The sequence below is a fragment of the Miscanthus floridulus genome, chromosome 11 (genome assembly GCF_019320115.1).
Source record: "Miscanthus floridulus cultivar M001 chromosome 11, ASM1932011v1, whole genome shotgun sequence".
In the NCBI taxonomy this organism is placed as follows: Eukaryota; Viridiplantae; Streptophyta; class Magnoliopsida; order Poales; family Poaceae; genus Miscanthus; species Miscanthus floridulus.
This window is the reverse complement of record NC_089590.1, coordinates 4,317,190-4,332,323: the sequence shown is the minus strand read 5'-3', so window position 1 is coordinate 4,332,323 and position 15,134 is coordinate 4,317,190. Positions and strand designations below refer to the sequence as shown.

General features: G+C 47.0%; 1 protein-coding gene and 1 pseudogene across 1 annotated transcript; one reads left to right on the top strand and one right to left on the bottom strand.

Annotated features, from left to right (window-relative positions):
* Positions 1–2,775: 2,775 nt before the first annotated feature.
* LOC136491565 (acyl transferase 15-like) lies at positions 2,776–4,743 on the bottom strand (annotated as a pseudogene).
* A 62-nt stretch (positions 4,744–4,805) lies between these two features.
* LOC136491564 (uncharacterized) lies at positions 4,806–5,954 on the top strand. Its single transcript, XM_066487875.1, has one exon. The coding sequence runs from the start codon at positions 4,806–4,808 to the stop codon at positions 5,952–5,954; it is 1,149 nt and encodes a 382-aa protein (XP_066343972.1).
* The last annotated feature ends 9,180 nt before the right edge of the window (positions 5,955–15,134 follow it).

Genomic DNA, 15,134 nt, shown 5'->3' with positions numbered 1-15,134 from the left:
AGTCATGGACTGTTAGTGGGCCTTTAAGCCCCGAATGACTCGATCAGTCATTTGACTAAGTCGAGATCAATCCAACAGTTATCTCCTGCTCCACGATGTTGATGATTTGGTAGTATATATTTTTGTTTCATTAGATTGTTGATTGTGGAAATTATTTTACTCATGGTTCCTTTGGCCTATGATCCATCATTGATGTGGCTGCATGGTCCTTTAATTTCATTATGCTTCACTCTTATTACTAGTAGCCCAGCTACTCATGCGTGATGCCAAATCATTTTAATGCCTGTTAATCTTACTGCTAGAATATTCAGTAATTAGGTTGTTCCACTACATATGATTAAAGCCTAGGGGCTCTATTCCTTCTGGGGCCCCTTGAGTTCTTGGTATGATTGTCAAATTTACTCTAGTTATGAAGAAAACAATTTGATTTGTCTTTAGGAACAAACAATTAATTTTAGTTCTTTGCACCACGCTAATGATGAAGGTTCTGTTTGCATTTGATTCTCTATAGCCGGGACTGGTATGGGAAATTTGAATCCTCCATTTGGGACAAGAGCTGCAAAAAGGATGGGTCTAGAAGGAATGGAACCTAAGGTTTGTTCTCCTAGCGAAACTGTGAAACATTGGACCATGTTGTAAGTTTGTCACTCTTTCTGATATTTTGATTCCTCTTCGTTTGGAAGTGTCATTCTGGGGTTTGTATTGACTGAAATGGGATTATTCACAGTATATCTAGGTAAGAATCAATTCTAAACCAATTGCGTTCAGTTGTTGGATGTGATTACTTTATCAACCTGTATTTTGTTCGAGAAATATCATGTGATTTCCTCCGATGCGTATTAGGCCGTTACAACACAGATGACATGGCTGCAAGGGCTTATGATTTGGTAGCTCTGAAATTTGGGGGTCTAGATACAGACATTAATTTATCACTAAGTGTCTAGAGAAGTTCCACACAAGAAAAATGGATCTTTGATGCTGGTTTATGTAATATAGGTTTCGTTACATCTGTTTTGCACGTAGAAAACTACCATGATGAACTTGAGAAGATGAAAAGCATGACAAGGCAAGAAGTTGTTCAGGACTTGAGAATGTGAGCGTATGCTTATTTTACCTACAATATTGTCAGATCCTTTTGTCTTTGATGTCTTCTGCCACTTCTTAACTGGTTACTGACGGCAGACGCTCTCGGTTTTCTCGAGGGTTTTCCATCGACCGGCGGTTTTTGTGGTTTGTTTGTGCCGAATTTGCTGGCACATTTTCTCTTAGTGGGAAAAATAAAATCACATGAAGAAATCATCTCAATATGCTTGTGTTAACTTGATGGCAGGCATCATGGAAGATGGAGTTCTCAGATCAGCTGTTCTAGATCAGTGAGACACAACATTAGAGGACGGATCCTCATGAATGAAGTAATAAAACCAAATATACTACATGCAGGGGAGTGTCTATCCACCGCTTGGGTGTTGCAGGTGCACACGACACCCGAGTGATGGCTGGCGCAAAAACACTCGAATGACAGCGGAACAAAAATCGAGTGTTTCTAGATCCGGGTTCAATGGACCAAAAAAATTGTCCAAATAAAGAGAAATGTTAAATAAATTAATCAAATAAAACAAAAAAATAGCGAGATTATTTCTATAGAAGCTAAATTGGAAAATTTTAAAGGGGAACCAAATAAAACATTCGCAAAATTAGAAAAAAAAAACCTAAAAAGATCAGATAACAATTCGATTAATTTGGACCATTTTCATTTACGAATAATCAATTTACACCAATTAAACATAGAACTTACACTCAAATAAAAGTAGTAAAATATAGTACAATAATATGTAATCTGCTCCTTCTAAAGAAATGAATATACATACAGTACATAGTTAGGGGCTAGGTGATTTGATGGGGCAGCTTGTCCCTTCACTTGACACCTGCAAAACACTCCACTTCATGCACTCCTCTGGCGGCGCGTGGTTGCAGGCTCGGAGCAACATGCACGTGATGCGACCTGCAGTGGCATCTCCATCGGCTGTAGTTGCGTCTCCATCGGCCCCAGGCACGTGGTCCTGGACAGCGCCAGACCACGACTCACCGATGCCATCACTCCACCAAGGCTATCTCCAATAATAACACCTAAAATATAAAACCCATTCGTTCTTTGATAGCGCTATAGGCAAAATGTTTAATACATATTCGGCATCTTCTCCAACAACAAGACCCAAAAGAGAATCCTTTCTGCAAATGAGTTTTTAGAAGAGAGGATGACCATATTTGAGTTATGCCTCTCCGGTAACCCAAAATAGGTCTCTCATATAGGTACTCTGTTGAAGGCTGATTTTAAATCTCTTGCTACCCATTTTAAGTTTGGGTATTCATATGGGTTCCTCGTTGTTGGAGACAGTTTAACAGCGTAGGATCGACGGCCACCAAATCGCTGGGTCGGCTGCTTAGAGCAAGTATAATAGTAGATTGTAAGCCGACTAAATGCTGAGGTGGTGGAGAGAGAGGAGAAGCGGGCTGTAAGCTTACAGCCGGTTTGGGCAAAAAACCAAAAAAGTCTGTGAGAGAGACAAATGGGCCATGTATTAACTGTAAAGAACTAACTACTATATGAGTGGGCTGAAAAAAGGCTACAAAGAACCTTATAGCCAACAAGCCGACTATATTATTAGCCTTGCTCTCAGTCATGTTGACGTGGCCAGGTTCGCGAGCTCCCCGAGGAACGCGTCGACGTGCTCAGGCTTCAGGAACACCGACGACACGCTCACCGTGCCGTCGTCCTTATTGCCTAGCGTGCACGGCCACGCAGCCAGGAACCACGTTCAGGTCAGCGTACCGCATCACGCGCGCTGGCCAACCGCCGCCGTCGAGGTCTACCGCGTCGAACCCCAGGTTGCGCCAGCTGGACACGGCGAGCACGTCGTACCACCCTACCTGCGGCAGTGCTAGCTCCTCTGCCACGCCGCCGCCGGTCGCTGCTCCGTCGCCGTCGCCGTTGACACTGCCGGTGATGAGCCTGACAAGGTCCCCGATGCTGCTGGCCGCCACCACGCCTTTCGTGGCCGGGACCATCTGCACGGTGAAGCAGTTCCCGTAGTATCCGTCCCTGGCGCCGGCGTGCGCGCGCATATTGCACAGGAACATGAGCGGCGCGGGTGACTCCCGGTCGCTGTCTCCCTGGGACGACGGCGACATGGCCGCGCGGGTGCGGCACCGCCAGAGGACCGCCGTGACGGCCTCCTACAACGTGGCGCCTGTCTCGGCCTTGACGCGGCGGATCAGGCTCCCGGAACAGTGACGTCGTGGTGCGCTAGGTCGTCCTGGGTCGCGTGGTCCATCGTCGGCCTCTGCGTGGAGACCATCGATGCAGGGAGGCCCGGGAGCGACTTGTCCCAGCGCCTGACGGGCACTACGGACGGTGGCGACACCCCGCGAGCCAGCTCGCCGACGGCCTGCAGGAACTGCGCCATCCCCGCGCCGTCGGCGGCGACGTGGTTCCACGTGACCCCGACGACGAACCCGCCGCAGGAGAACTCCGTCACCTGCAGCATCGGCGGCGTCGCGGCAGAGGTCGCCGGGGTAGTAGACGGCGAGGTCCTTCAGCAGAGCCGCTGACGTGGCCACGGCCTCCAACTCCATGGCAGAACTAGCGGACGCGGCCACGAACGTGACGCCCTCGTCGATGCATGAGAGCCAGGACTCGCCGTCGGCTCCGGTGACGAGGCGGCCGGCGAGGGACCGGTAGTACGCCAGCCCACCTCGCCACACCAATCACCCTGCCTTCATCGATCTCGCACCGACCGCCACGTCCCTAGGCACCCAACCCCCTTTGCCACACCAATCCCACAGGCCGTCTGCCGAAGGTACCCTTCTCTCGGTTTGACGGTGACAACCCTCGGCGGTGGCGTACTCGTGCTGAGAAGTATTTCAACATGTACTCCGTTGAGCCATCACTATGGATTAGCGTATTTGAGATGCACTTTGACGGTCCTGCCTCCCTCTAGTACCAATCCATCGAATCCCAGATTCCTGAGTGCTCTGGGTCTGATTTCTATAAACTTATCCATGATCGTTTCGATTGAGATCAGCACAAGTCCTTGATTCACCAACTCTTTCATGTTAAATAGTCCTCCACAGTTTCTGATTATATTACCCGCTTCACTGAGTTCGTTGACCAATTGAAAGCCTATTGTCCCCAACATGATAAAATCTATTTCACCATGAGATTCATTGAGGGTTGCGGCCAGATATTAAGTCTGTAGTACTTTTTTTAGAGGCCCAAAGATTTTGATGCTGCTGGGACTCTCGCTTTGTTGCAGGAGGAGGTGTCCTCGACGCCAAATTCATGCTCCATGTGCCCCGGTGATTGGCTATCTTCTTCTAGGACTGCAGTTGCGCCCAAGCACCCGTTGCTGCTGCCTCGTTCTCCACGTGCTGACAAAGCACGGCTGTAGTTGCCTGGTGGTGATGCCGTGGCTGCTTCTTCAGCCAACTCCACGCTGGTGGCGTTCAAATCTTACAGGCGAGCACTTGGCCTCTGCTATAAATCTGGTGCTAAGTGTTAGACTGTAAATGTATATATGTGTATATGGGTATGGACCTTGGTATAGCTGGCCGTTCCTCTATTTGGTTAGAGAGATACGAGGAGATCTCGGTTTGGTCCTGTTTCTATAAACCACGAGATCTCCTCTTACATAGGTCTCTCCAATCAATCAATCTATTATTCCACGCAATCCTTATCGCTTTCATGGTATCACGAGCTTAGTTTTTTTTTCCTTCCTTTCCTGGCTGTCGCCCGCCGCCTCCCTGCCATGGCCAGCACCACCCCCACCACCACTTCCTCCGCTATTGCCATCACCGATCCCGATGCCACTGCTGCCGAGTCTAGGGAGGAGCGTGCCCGCGCGGCCGCGCAGGCTGACCCCGCTGCTGTTGCTGCCCTCCAGTCCACGGAGACGCGCGTCCGCGCGGGCGAGCAGGCCGCTGCTGCCGCTGCCCTCCAGTCCACGGAGACGCGCGCCCGCACGGCCGAGCAGGCCGCTGCGGCTCGACTCGCCAAGGAGGAGCGCGCCCGCGCGGCTCAGGCCGCTCACGACGCCGCCGCCGCTGCTCGTGCGGCTGACGCCGAGCGCGAAGCCGCCGTTGCTCAGCAGGAGCGGGACGTGGCTGATGCACTTCAGGCCGCCCTTGACCGCGTGGCTCAGGAGCACGCCGTGGCCGCTCCGCCTCTGGAAGACAACGCTGCCCCTGGCGACGCCGAGGATGCTGAGGATTTCGCCTCTGCCGACAGTGGCGATCCCCATCTTCGCGTCGTTCTGCTTCAGCACGAGGCCGCGGCCCTCCTCAACCTGCACGCCCAGGCTGTGGCCGTGCAGAACATCCGGCTACTCGTCCCACTTGTCCTCGACGTCGCCTCCGCCTTCTATGGCCGCTGGCGTCCGTCGTTCCTCCTCGTCGTCGGCCGCTACTCCCTGGAGAGCCATGTCCTCTCCGACGCTGCCGCCCCCAACTCTTCGGATTGGGCACGCATGGACCGCGTCGTGCAAACTTGGATCACCGGCACCATCACCGACGCCCTCGCCGAGGCAGTGATCGAGTTCGGCACCATCGCCCACGCCTCCTGGCTCGCCATTGAGTCAAAGTTCCGCGGCAATCGAGAAACTCATGCTCTTCACCTTGACGTCGCCTTTCGCAACTTCAAGCAAGGCGACCTCGACATCACTGCGTACTGCTGGAAAGTCAAGGGCATGGCAGACGCCCTCCGTGACCTCGGCGAGCTCGTTAACGACATGACTCTTGTCCTCAATCTCTTGCGCGGTCTCAATGGCCGTTTCGAAGCCATTGGGCTTTACCTTCGCCGCGGACGTCCGTTTCCTACCTTTATGCAGGCCCGCAACGATTTGCTCCTAGAGGAACTCACTATGGCGGAGTCTGCTCCACCTCCTTCGGCTACGGCCTAGACTGCCACCTCCAGCAGCGCTTGGCCGCCTGCGCTCGCGTCCGTCACTCCACCAGCCACTCCCCCAGCAGCGGCTGCCGAACCAGCAGCAGCAGTCCAGGGGAGGCAAGCGTGGCAGGGGCGGGTGCAGCAACTCCAACAGCGCCTTCCCCATCGGCAGCAGCACCCAACAGCAGCAGCAGTGGCCCAATCTTCATCAGCCATGGACTAGATCCATCAACAAGTGGCCTGGACCTCGGCCCTCGACGCTGCCACACCCGCACGCACTTCTCGCTGGTGTACAGCAGGGGCCCGGTGGACTGCAGTAGCTCCCTCAGGCACTTCTCACTGGCGCTCAACAACGCTGGGGCGTCAATCCTAGCGTCCAGCAGTGGGCGCTTCCTCCGGCTAGTCTATACATAATGGAGACGGGGATCCCGATCTTCCGTCAGGTAGAGGTAACTATTGTTGAGGCAGAGAATGACACCGATCCGACTTCAGATCGAAAGATCGAACCCTGCAATCTTAGCACCATAGCTCCTCTTGTTATCAACCAAGTCACGGACCAGGTTGACCTCGCCAAGAAGGCTAATCCCTGCCTATGCAATGAAGAACACAAGCAAGAATAAGAAAGAACACAACCAAATTGCAGATGAAGGATTAATCTCACGAAGTTGGGGTCTCACAAACCGATGAACGATAAAATTGTTCTTGACAGAATAATCTAAGCAAAACCTAAACCCTAATGGAGGGGTGGCGGCTGTTTATGAAGACTCTAGGGTCATGCAAGACCCCTGGACGCGCCCTAATGGGCCCAAACTCGATACATGGTCCAATGGACCAAAAGACGGTGTCACAACACCATAGCAGATTCTGGACGCTAACTTGTGACCATGATTCCTGTTGATTCCAAATAGATTTTGATGTGAAACCACTTGGATTGGCTTCCTTATCAAATTAGCTTTCCATCCATATGTGGATCATCGAAAACAGAGTCCGAATGCGTCCTGGGTGACTAGTTTAAGGCAGACTGGTCCTGGAGACCGAGGCAGACTCGAAATCATATTGGACCGGGCCTTCGGTTCCTGTTGGACATCCTTGCTAGTCATCTTCGCCTCCACCACATCCTCTAAGTCCTTCATGACTCTCTCCAATGTTCTTAAGCAAGATAACATCATTAGGTAGTAGTCTATTCTAAAAAGTATAAAAAGAATCGTTTAAGAACGAGCTCACCTCTAAATTGAGTTGACGCATTCGAGCCCGGGTCATTGGACCTTGCATGACGGTTGGAGGATCAGCGGGTACATATGAAGAAGTGATGTCCTCATCATCCTCCCCCTCTTAAAATGGAGTCGTCCTCGACTCAAGCTCATCTTCTTCTCCCAAATAAGGTTTCAAATCTGTAATGTTAAAGGTGAGACGAACCCCGAACTCGGGTGGCAACTCAAGTTTGTAGGCATTATCATTTATTTTCTCAATTATCTTATAAGGATCAGCTGCTCTTGGCATTAATTTAGACTTACGCAGCTTAGGAAATCTATCTTTTCTCAAATGTAACCAAATCAAATCACCCGGTTCAAGTTTAATCTCTTTTCTACCTTTACTACCAGCAATTCTATATTTTTCATTCATTCTTTCAATATTTGCTTTAGTTGTTTCGTGCAACTTACAAATAAAATCAGCACGCTTTCTAGCATCACTATGTACTCTCTCAGTGGTAGGTAAAGACAAAAGATCAATAGGAGCATGGGGGTTAAAACCATACACTACCTGAAAAGGACTCACCTTGGTGGTGGAATGTTCCGCCCTGTTATATGCAAACTCCACATGCGGCAAACACTCTTCCCACATCTTCAAATTACGCTTCAAAATTGCTCGAAACATGGTGGACAATGTTCGATTCACAACCTCAGTTTGTCCATCAGTTTGGGGATGACATGTTGTAGAAAACAGCAGCTTGGTCCCCAATTTATTCCACAACGTGCGCCAAAAATGACTCAAGAATTTTGCGTCGCGATCTAAAACAATAGTAGAAGGCATACCATGCAAGCGAACGATTTCTTGAAAGAAAAGGTCAGTAATATGAACAGCATCGTCGCTCTTATGACAAGGAATAAAATATGCCATCTTAGAAAAACGTTAGTCCTTGGCAAATCCAACACAAAATCCATAGATATATCAGCCCAAGGAGTAGAAGGAACAGGAAGAGGCATATACAAACCATGTGGGTTCAACCGCAACTTAGCTTTTTGACATGTGGCACACCGAGCCACGTACCGCTCTACATCTCGCCTCATCCTTGGCCCAAAGAAGTGTGTGGACAGCACCTCCTCTGTCTTCTTGGCACCAAAATGTCCCATCAATCCGCCTCCATGTGCCTCCTGCAACAACAAAAGACGAACAGAACCAACTAGAATGCATAGGCGGTTAGCTCTAAACAAAAACCCATCATTGATCATAAACTTATTCTATGCATGTCCCTCTCTACAATTAAGCAACACGTCCTTAAAATCAGGATCAAGCACATATTGTTCTTTTATTGATTGAAGACCAAAAATCCGACAATCAAGTTGGGACAACAATGTATATCTTCTAGACAAAGCATCAGCAATCACATTATCCTTCCCTTTCTTGTGTTTGATAATATAAGGAAAACATTCAATAAATTCAACCCATTTAGCATGCCTACGATTCAGATTATTTTGAGAACGAAGATACTTAAGCGATTCATGATCAGAATGAATAAAAATTCTTTAGGCCACAAATAATGACGCCACGTCTCTAAAGAACGAACAAGTGCATACAATTCCTTATCATACGTGGAATAATTAAGAACAGGACCATGCAATTTTTCACTAAAGTAAGCAATGGGTTTACCATCTTGCATCAAAACACCTCCAATGCCAACTCCACTAGCATCACATTCTAGCTCAAAAGTCTTATCAAAGTTTGGAAGTTGCAGCAATGGTGCGTGTGTAAGCTTGTCCTTCAAAGTGTCAAAGGACACCTCATGTGCCTTTCCCTAATGAAACACCACCCCTTTCTTCGTCAACTCATGTAATGGGGCAGCAATGGTGCTGAAATCTTTGACGAAGCGGCGGTAGAATCCTGCAAGACCAAGAAAACTCCCCACCTGTGTGACGGTTTGGGGAACCGGCTAGCTCTTTATGGCTTCAATTTTCATCTCGTCCACCTCAATTCCCTGTGGAGTGACAACATAGCCAAGAAAAGAAACTCGATCCGTGCAAAAGATGCACTTCTAAAGGTTACCAAATAAACGGGCATCACGTAAAGCATTAAAAATAGCACGTAAGTGATCCATATGTTCATCAAAAGACTTGCTGTAAATCAATATATCATCAAAGTAAACTACCACAAAATGACCAATAAAAGCTCTTAAAACCTCATTCATTAAGCGCATGAAAGTGCTAGGTGCATTTGTCAAACCAAAAGGCATAACTAACCACTCATACAACCCGAATTTAGTTTTAAACGTAGTTTTCCATTCATCTCTAAGTTTCATTCTAATCTGGTGGTAGCCACTTCGTAAGTCAATCTTAGTGAAAATTATAGAACCACACAACTCATCAAGTATGTCGTCTAGCCTAGGAATAGGATGACGATACCGAATAGTAATATTATTGATGGATCTACAATCAACACACATACGCCAAGTTCCATCTTTCTTAGGAACCAAAAGTACAGGAACAATACAAGGACTAAGGCTTTCACGTACATACCCACGGTCCAAAAGGTCTTGGACTTGCCACTGAATTTCCTTAGTCTCCTTGGGATTGGTTCGATATGCAACACGGTTGGGCAAGGTTGCTCCTGGAATCAAATCAATTTGATACTCTATTCCTCTCATAGGTGGCAGCCCTGGGGTATCTCAGCTGGAAAAATGTCCTCATACTCCTGCAAAAGGTTAGTGACAGCAGGAGGCACCGAGCTAACAATATCATCAAGCGAAAACATAGCTCGTTTGCATACCAAAGCATAGCAAATATCATCATCATAAATTTCAGCAAAGTCACATTTTGTTGCAAGCATAACACCACCCTTCAATTTAATTCCCTCAGCCTTAGAAATAGATGTAGACTTATCCTTTTTAGGTGGGAAAATAGAATTAGCAACTTGCTGATTTTCAGATTGAACTTCATTCAAACTAGCAGTGTGTTCTCTATCAGCTTATACAATTTGAGCAGGGGTCAAAGGTACCAAAGTAATTTTCTTTCCTTTATGAACAAAAGTGTATTTATTACTTCTACCATGGTGTGAAACATCATTATCATGTTCCCAAGGACGACCCAATAAAAGTGAACAGGCTTGCATAGGTACCACATCACAATCAACATAATTAGCATAAGAACCAATGGAAAATGAAACTCTACAAGTTTGTGTTACCTTTGCTTTACCAGAATCATTTAGCCACTGAATATGGTATGGACGTGGGTGTGGGCCAAGCCAAGCTTCTTGACCAAATCAGAACTCACCAAATTATTGTAGCTACCTCCATCAATAATGACACGTGCTCGATGGTTACTGATGACGAAGAAAATCTGGAACAAGTTATGGCGTTGTAGCTTCTCAGGTTGCTGGACTTGTGAGCTGACCACCCGTTGTACAATGATGCTCCTATAGGACGTCGTGGCCTCATCACCAAGGACTTCGCCGTCCTCCTCATCTACATCTTGGTCTTCTTCATCCTCAATGTCAGAGGTGCTGATGTAACCATCTTCTGTAGCAATATATGCCTGCTGACTTGGGAAGTCCTTCTGCACATGGCCAATGCCATGGCAGCGGTGGCACTGAATGCCCAAAGTGCGTCCCATTGATGCAACGGATGAGGCACTCTTGGTAGGCACCTGCAAAGAATTTTTACCTAAATCCGAAGGCATGTGGGAGGTGCCTTAGGTGTAGCAGAAACTCTAGAGGCTGTTGGTCACTTGCTCGCTGGTGGAGGCACCTAAAAAGTGGTTGGCTTGGTCAGCCCCAAAGATGGTGCCGAGCGTGGCGTGTATGTGGTGTTGACCTTGCTCTTGCTCTGCTGTTTACGCCCCTGCAATTCCTTTTCTGCAAGCATAGCAAACTAAAAGAACTGGTTGATAGTGTTAAATTCTTTATAATCAACAATGTCCTGAATCTCATGCCTCAAACCCGAATAAAAATGACAAATGGCATCTTCGTTCCCCTCCACAACACTACAGCGCATCAATCCCTTTTGAAGCTCACCATAGTAATCTTGTACAGATTTATCTCCTTATTCTAAATGCATCAATTTCTTTTGCAAGTCTCTATGATAAGAAGGGGAACAAAACGATCACACATAGCTACCTTAAGTTCTTCCCACGTACCAGGTAAAGCATCCTGTGCAGCTAGCCCATTCCACCAAATAATGGCAAAATCCTTAAACTCACTAGTAGCTTGTCGAACTCTATGATGCTCAGGCACAAGGTGGGCACTAAACTTTTGTTCTACTATCATCTCCCAATCAAGATATCCCTCAGCATCATAATGACCCAAAAAAGATGGTATTGTGAACTTAATCTTAGCATAAGGATCATCGGGTACACGGTGATTATTACCTTGATGGTGGTGGACACCACCCATACCTATCGTGTTGCGGCGAAGACGTCGTCGTAATCTTGCTTGTCGGAAGGCTGCTCGATCTATGTTCCTAGTGGCATCATGCACCGTTTCTTCTAGCAAGAGACCATCGGTGTTGCTGCCGGAGACGTCATTGTTGTTGACCGCCACCAATGTTTCCAACTCAGTAACCTTGTTAGTTAGCGTGGAAATTCATTTGTCCAATCTCTCCATGTTGTTGCCAATGTTGAGTTCAATGAGTGCGTCAGTGATGGCCTTCCTGATGGCCTCATTCATCCTTTTTTGGGCATTCTCTACAACAGCTTGTAGTTGCTCTTGGCTGACACACTCGTTGAAACCCTTAGGATTGTTATCTCTAGTCTGATCACCTCCTGCTATTATAAACACAAAAACAGGAACAAACGGTGAAAGTTATCCCTACCAAATGACTACGTGGTTGTAGTGATGTCACTTTTCACAGCAAGTGGAAGCGTCTTACCAAGCTCTTACAAAGTTCTTACCAACGCAAGCAGTGGGCGGTACAACCGGCGACTGGTTTGTGATACCTGTGAGGCAGTGGTACCGAGATTGCAAAGCCCTTTTTCTGTACTGATCTGAAGAATTTGTGGAGCTTGGAAGGCAAACAAAGAGTAATATGTATGTCTAGCACACAAGTCAGTAACAGAAAGTAATGCTGAATTATAGTCCAAAGTACTTGTTCTCGTTGCTAGTCTAAAATGCTCCAAGTACTAGTTGTGTAACAAACAGGCAAGTATGGTGGATAGGAAGGAGACAGGTGTGTGAAAAAGAAGTATGACGGATGGAAACAACAACACAAACAAGGAACCAGACATCACACGCTAACATAACTCACTTTGGTCTTCTCTATGTGCTCCTCTAGATATTGTTCCTCTTTTGCCTCTCTTTTTTCTATTTTTTTTGGGTTGTCGTTGTTTTTTCAGAAAATTTCGACTTTTTTATTTTAGTTTTTTGATATTTTTTCTTCACTTAGGAGCACAAAAGAAGTAAACACAAAAAATATGAGCCTAAACAAGTGAAAGACGTGGCCTGTGGAAATTTCAAAAGACGTGCTCAAAAACGATAAAAAGCTTGTGACCACGAAAAGAGGATCTTGTGACCAGTTTTTGACCAAAATAAAATTCTCCGACCCTGACAATGTAGGGATGGACGGATCTAAATTTTTTTTGATCAATTTTGATATATGGAACATCGAAATTGGAGTTTGTATGCAAAAACTCAACCAGTTTTAAGAATTGGCTATGAATTAGAGGACAAAATGGGAACAATGTGCGCAAAATTGGTCACAACAGCAAAGATTTGATGGAAACGATGGGGGAAACACACGAACTGGACTCTAACATGATCTAACCAGCAACAAGAACTTGACCAGGACACAAACTCAACACTACGAACTCTGAAACCGAAATATGCAAATGCTATGGCACGGAAGGTTCTAGGATAGGGAAAAAAATATGGCACTGGACTATGGGACGAAAGCGAAACACTCAAAACTAGGGGATAAATATGAACCTGATGGTATACCTTAGCTCTGATTACCACTTAATGGAGATGGGGATCTCGATCTTCCGTTAGGTAGAGGTAACTATCGTTGAGGCAGAGAATGACACACCAATCCAACTTCAGATCGAAAGATTGAACCCTACAATTTTAGCACCACAGCTCCTCTTGTTATCAACCAAGTCACGGACCAGGTTAACCTCGCCAAGAAGGCTAATCCCTGCCTGCGCAATGAAGAACACAAGCAAGAACAAGAAAGAACACACCCAAATTGCAGGTGAAGGATTAATCTAACGAAGTTGGGGTCTCACAAACCGATGAACGGCGAAACTGTTCTTGACAGAATAATCTAAGCAAAACCCAAACCCTAATGGAGGGGCGGCGGCTATTTATGAAGACTCTAGGGTCATGCAAGACCCCTGGATGCGCCCCTAATGGGCCCAAACTTGATACATGGTCCAACGGACCAAAAGACGGTGTTGCAGCACCCTGATAGATTCTGGATGCTAAATTATGACCACGATTCCTATTGATTCCGAACATCTTTTGACATGAAACCACTGGAATTGGCTTCCTTATCAAATTAGCTTTCCATCCATATGTGGATCATCGAAAACGGAGTACGGATGCGTCCTGGGTGACCAGTTTAAGGCAGACTGGTCCTAGAGGCCGAGGCAGACTCTAAATCATGTTGGACCAGGCCTCCAGTTCCTGTTGGACATCCTTGCTGGTCATCTTCGCCTCCACCACGTCCTCTAAGTCCTTCATGACCCTCTCCAATGTTCCTAAGCAAGATAACATCATTAGGTAGTAGTCTATTCTCAAAAGTATAAAAAGAATCGCTTAAGAACGAGCTCACCTCTAAATTGAGTTGACGCATTCGAGCCCGGGTCATTGGACCTTGCATGACGGTTGGAGGATTAGCGGGTACATCCAAAGGAGTGATGTCCTCATTAGTACAGCCCAGCCATCGCGCCACCTGGCTAGGACGCTTCTAGCCTCACCGTGAACTTTCAGACCATGTCGCTCCAGCAGCCTACATCGAGCAACTGGTACTTCAACTCTAGAGCCTCCAACCACATGACTTCAAACACTGGTATAATCACCATGCCTCCCCCTCCATATACTTCATCTCCATCCCATATTGTTGTCGGTAATGGGAACCTTCTTCATGTTACCTCCACTGGCGTGGCATCTTTTCCACATAATCTTCGTCTTAATAATGTCCTTGTTTCACCTGGCCTTATTAAGAACCTTGTTTCAGTACGCCAGTTTACCTCTAACAACAATTGTTCTGTGGAGTTTGACCCTTTTGGCTGTTCTGTGAAGGATCTTCCCTCTCGAAGAGAGATCATCAGGTGTGACAGCTCCGGTCCTCTCTATCCGCTATAGTTCCCAGAGTCTATGTCTGCTCTCCTCGCCACTACCAACCCTTCACTGTGGCACCAGCGTCTTGGTCATCCTGGCCATGAAGTTTTGTCTAAGTTAGCACAGTCATCTGCTAGTCCATGTAATAATAGTGCTAGCCAAACATTGTGTCATGCTTGCCAGTTGGGTCGTCATACTCGTTTACCCTTTCATGCGTCCTCTTCTAGAACCACTCATAATTTTCAGTTAATACATTGTGATTTGTGGACATCACCTATACCTAGTGTTTCTTGTTGCAAGTATTATCTTGTCATACTTGATGATTTTTCGCATTATCTCTGGACTTTTCCGCTTCGGCTAAAGTCTGACACTTTTCCTACCCTGTCTAATTTCTTTGCCTATGTGGCTACATAGTTTGGTGTCCCCATTCAGGGTATTCAATGCGATAATGGATGCGAGTTCGACAATCATACTTCCTGCGCTTTCTTCCTCTCCCATGACGTCCAGCGCCGGATGACCTGTCCTTATACATCGCCTCAAAATGGTAAAGCTGAACGCATTATTCGTACCATCAATAATGTTGTTCGCTCCCTCCTATTTTAGGCCAGTGTCCCCCAAGCCTATTTGGTTCAGGCTCTTTCCACCACAACCCTCCTCCTTAACATTCTTCCCACCAAGACATTCAACTTCTCCACCCCACACATGGTGC